The sequence below is a fragment of the Idiotropiscis lumnitzeri genome, chromosome 9, assembly GCF_059441095.1.
Source record: "Idiotropiscis lumnitzeri isolate Australia: NSW breed Sydney's pygmy pipehorse chromosome 9, RoL_Ilum_1.0, whole genome shotgun sequence".
Classification (NCBI taxonomy): Eukaryota; Metazoa; Chordata; class Actinopteri; order Syngnathiformes; family Syngnathidae; genus Idiotropiscis; species Idiotropiscis lumnitzeri.
The window spans coordinates 21,990,868-21,995,867 of NC_142399.1; the positions used below are offsets into that span (position 1 = coordinate 21,990,868).

Sequence of the window (5,000 nt, forward strand, 5' to 3'; positions counted from 1 at the left end):
GGAGCTCTCGTACGGTCCGAACCGCGCGAAACGTCGCCCCCAATCGTGCCCGGGGGAACGTGCTCTTCTTCGTCCACTCTCCTCTTCGCCCACGCTCTTCTTCGGCGCACGCCGGCCGTCTAACCGTTCCAGCGTCCCGTCGTGCCGCTCGGCGAAACTGCAATGCCCCCGCGGAGCAGAGCGAATGGAGAGCCCCGATCGTGCCCGGGCAAAAAAGTTTTTAATTTTTGAATATTTTTTAGACCCGCGAAGCACTGAACCCGCGAAAGGTGTACCGCGAAAGGTGTACCGCGAAGTAGCGGGGTATTACTGTATACACATTGACAAATTGTTGGTACCACTCTCTTTATGAAAGCAAACACCACAATGGTCGCTGAATCTACTTGAAACTGAAAATTGTTATAATTGATACAATTTTATCAAAAATTAGAGAATGCAATTTCTGGAGAAATCGCGTGTGAAGGCTGAGGAGTTGAAGCCATCTGGGTGGAATGATGTGGAATGATATTGAATGATTTTGAATCATAGTGAATAGAATTGAATGAGAATGTGGAATGATAGTGAATGATAGAAGGTGGGAGTTTGTTGAATGATAGTGAATGATGTTGAATGACACTAAATGGAAATTAATATGAATAAATTGATTGAGATAACGTGAAAGCATGGACACATTGTGTTAATTTAAAAAAAAAAAAAAAAAAAAAAAAGTTCCACAATTGGGACTTGAACCAACAACCTGGCGGGTGGAAAACAAGTGCTTAACCTCTGAACCACACAAGCATATACAAGCGCAGGTATATAATCAGCCTTTACACAATAATAGAACTAGGGAAAGCCTGGAATGAATGATGAAATATATCTTTGACACATGAATACAGTCAATGAAGTGAAGAATGTGAGAGAGGAAAAGGAAATGTGAAATGACTGAAATAAATGTTTTGAATTTCTAACTGAAACCATGTACACGTCAATTGTGAAGATCCATTTGGAATGGATGAAATTCTGAGACTCAAATAGAGTGAATCAAGTGAATCAGTTAGTATTTCGTCACTTCGGGTCATCTTCCGGTTGAAAATCGTCACTTCCGGTTCAAATCTGAGTGAATTACGTCACGTACTGTCGAATGGCGTAATTTCCCGACTACTTCTGTTTTGGTGATGTCACTTCCGGTCTACTTCCGGGTCGGTGACGTCACTTCCGGTTGAGCTCTGGTTTGATGTTGTCACATGTGGTTCACTGACTGTGTATTTGGCATCCTTCTCCAAGATTGCTGACTCACTGAGGGGGGCGGGGGGGCTACCGCAGTGGGGTGGGGCTTGGGGGTGGCCCTTGGGGGGCTCCTAAAGTAAATCCGAGATAAACCCCACCAAGGGTGAGTTGAATGAGCTAATGTTTCGTATGGAGGTGAAGAGTGGAGGGGGGTAATTGAAGGGGAGGAAGTGAGGGGGCTAAATGGAAGCCTGCATGGCGTGAATTTTTGGAATTGATTGAAGTTGAAACGGTGAAAATCGGATGAAAAATGGGGAAGCTGTAGCGTGTCGAAGAAGGGGGCGGGGGAGGGGGGGCTGTTAAAGTAAATCCGAGATAAACCCCACCACCAAGGGTAAGTTGAATGAGCTAATGTTTCGAATGGAGGTAAAGGGTGGTGCGGGGGTTAATTTGTGGGGGAGAACTGGGGGGGTTGAATTAAAGCCTGACTGGCGTGAATTTTACGAATTGATTGAAGATGGAACGGTGATAATCGTATGAAAAATAGGGACGCTGTAGCGTGTAGAAAGAGTGCAATTGGGAATGGATGAATTTTTGAAGGGTGAATGAGGTTAAAGTGTGAGAGGGGATACAGCAATGTGAAATGAATGACTTGAATGTGTTAAATATCAAGTATGAAGCATTTAATATTGAAATGTTGAATCTACCATTGGAAATGAATGGAATTTTTGGGGGTGAATAAAGTGAAATGGTGAATTATGGGAAATAGGTGAAGACATGAAAAATTGAAGCACGCAAGGCTTGAATATTTGGACTAGATTGAAGTTGGAATGGTGAAAATCAGTTGAAAAATGGGGAAGCACTAGCGTGTTGAAGAAGTGCAATTGGGAATGGATGAATTTTTGAAGGGTGAATGAGGTGAAAGTGTGAAAGGGGATACTGGAATGTGAAATGAATGACCTGAATGGGTTAAATTTTAATTTTGAAGCATTTAATAGTGAAATGTCAAGTCAAGTCAATTTTATTTGTGTTGCCCTTAATCACAGACAGTCTCAAAGGGCTTTACATAACCACAATCGACATCACCGATCTTAACCCCCAGCAGGGCAAGGAAAAACTCAAAAAACCTCATTAGGGGAAAAGTGAGAAACCTTGAGAAGGGACCACAGATGGGGGAATCCCCCTTCCAGGATGACCAGGCTGCAATGGATGCCAACTGGGCAACATTTGACACATACAATGATGCTATGCAATAATAGATAGATAATGTGAGAGTCAATTGAATGAAGTGCTGCAGGAAGATGACTTCAGTGGAGTGGGTCCTCTTCCAGGGCCGTAATAACCAATGGCAGCATATCCGAGGATGAGCCTTCGATCTTGTACCGGTCAGTTGGTGTAAATTCAGAACAGCCACTTCCAAGTGAATCACCATCACCTAATTCCCAAGTCGGGGAATTGGGAACAGAAAAAAAAGAACAGAAATAGTAAACAGGCCAACAAGTAGTTCAACGAAGTGCTGAAATATATATGTTGAATCTCCCATTGTAAATGAATGGGGATTTTGGGGTGAATAAAGTGAAATGGTGAATTATGGGAAATAGGTGAAGACATGAAAAATGGAAGCACGCTTCGCGTGAATTTTTGCAATAGAACGAAGTTGGAACGGTGAAAATCGGATGAAAACTGTGGAAGTAGTGAGGCGCCGAAAAAAGGCGAGAAAGAAAAAAGTAGAATAACGTGTGAAGGCCTCAGCCTGCACACAATGAACCAATGAAAATCAGATGTTGCATTTAGTTTTTGGTATAACAGAATTCTATTTAAAAACAAAAATGTTTTAATTTTCAATAATTTGAGACTAATCTTTCTAGCACTCGGCAAAATATTTTTTTCTTGAGATTTCATTGTCCCCTGAATGTTTTTAAGACACCCTGTGCCAAATGCAGCTAAAGCAGCCCCCGGACATAACCAAGCCTCCTATGTTTCACTATAGGGGCAGTGTTATTTTCTTGGTGTGCGTTTTTGTTTTGCGTCTGTGAACATAACACAAGTTGATGCGCCTTGCTAAAAAATTCCAGTTTTGTTTCATCGTTAAAAGAGCTTCTGTGGCTTGTCAAGATGGAAGATGAAAATCCGATCAATAATTGGTGATCATAAATCAGCAGACTCAGTCAGAATTGCACCAAGCACCGAGTCAAAAAAATAAGTGTACAAATGCCACTCGCTACTAAATTGGTTGTTCACAGCTCAGATCGTATATAAGCATGAACACCAGATTGTGCAAAAAATAAAAAATATTCATGTGCAAATATCCAAGTAAACTACTAAAATATTTTGAAATTGTTCTCTGACTTTAAATTCTTGGACCTACTTGTGCACTCTTCGGTTATATCATCCCATGTGCATATGAGAGAAAGGCACACTTTCCGCATTCATTCTGATGTTTAGTGGGTGTGTCGGACATCTGGATGGGTGAATCTGAGATGAAAAGTGGGCAACTTAAATTACGTTTAAAGGAATTATGAGTGAATGGGAGAATAGATCCATTGGCTAGCCATTTTTCACATGTAGTTTGTCAACATGTTTTTGTAAAAAATACAATACAATTTTTTTTTATCGCGCATTCTAGTGATCACAAACTGTCCCTGACTTTTGTGTCACTGATTTCTACATGCTCTGTACAGGAATACATATTCTAATGAATGTACAGTAAGTATGAATGTCTGTGTTTTCATTTTAGTGATCTAATATTCAACCAGCTTTATGCTCGGTTTGTGGAGAATGTGGTTGCGAAGGGTGTTTTCCTGGAATCATTAGAGTCATACATTGTAATGGACCGCCTTAGACACCTCCCCACACCCATCATGAAGGATCTCTTGGCCCATTACCACAGCAATGGTTTGATGGACAACCTGGAGAGATGCATTGTTCGTCTGGATGTCACAAGCCTAGATATACAGCAGGTTTGTATGTGTGCAACGTTTTGCACCGTGAAGAATGTTTATAAAATCACATCATAAACGCAGCGCTAATATCCCCCCCCTAATTGTATTCAATGTGTGTGTTTGATTCAAGGTGCTTCAAGTTTGTTGGGAAAACCAACTATATGATGCTTTGATCTATGTGTTCAACAGTGGCATGAATGACTACATCACACCAATGGAGGTAAGTCCACTGCAGCAGAATTGTACTCTGCAAATCCTATAAAAACTATTTTGATCATTTGGTGTTAAGAAAAGTCTGGTGTACACGTGTTGCTTTTGTGCAGTGCTTCTCAAATAGTGGGGCGAAACCCCAGGGGGGCGCGTGTGATCCTGGGGAACATGCTTTTTTCCACCGTCCTACAAAAAGTGTAATTGCACATCCACTCCAGTAGTTGGCAGTGGCGCTCTCCTTGCCCAATGTGCGCAGCGAGTATTAACTCTACAATGTAGGTTTGTTTTGCAACGAAAATGCTATTATTTATTGTTGCGGATGAGGTCAGGGGCGCAACTACCTACTTTCTGGGGGGTATGCAGACACATAACAGGCGCCCCCCAAAAAAAATAATAATAATGATTTCTTTTTTTGTATGTGTAGCCTATGAATTAAATTTTGGGGGGAATATAACACTTTTATTTCAAACATATTGAAAGTTTGATTTTCCACCAGGCGATTGGCTTAATCAATCTTTATATTATTTTTAATTTATAAATTAGTGATTAGACAGTGGGTTTTAGAACGCCCTTTTAATTCCACTCTCAAATACTATCAAGAAGCATTTCTGGGAAGTTTCCGGCCTTAAGAACCTTGTT

General features: G+C 41.1%; 1 protein-coding gene across 5 annotated transcripts in view; it reads left to right on the plus strand.

The window, feature by feature from the left end:
* The window catches only part of vps8 (VPS8 subunit of CORVET complex), a 117,772-nt gene that overhangs the window by 67,918 nt on the left and 44,854 nt on the right, over positions 1 to 5,000 (plus strand). For all 5 annotated transcript variants that reach the window (XR_015845003.1, XM_088304110.1, XM_088304112.1 and 2 more), the window contains 2 exons: positions 3,947 to 4,169; positions 4,282 to 4,371. Coding sequence is in view for 4 of the 5 variants with exons in the window: in XM_088304110.1 (XP_088160236.1) it covers positions 3,947 to 4,169; positions 4,282 to 4,371 (313 nt within the window). In the remaining variant the exon portion in view is untranslated. The remainder of the gene's footprint in view (positions 1 to 3,946; positions 4,170 to 4,281; positions 4,372 to 5,000) is intronic.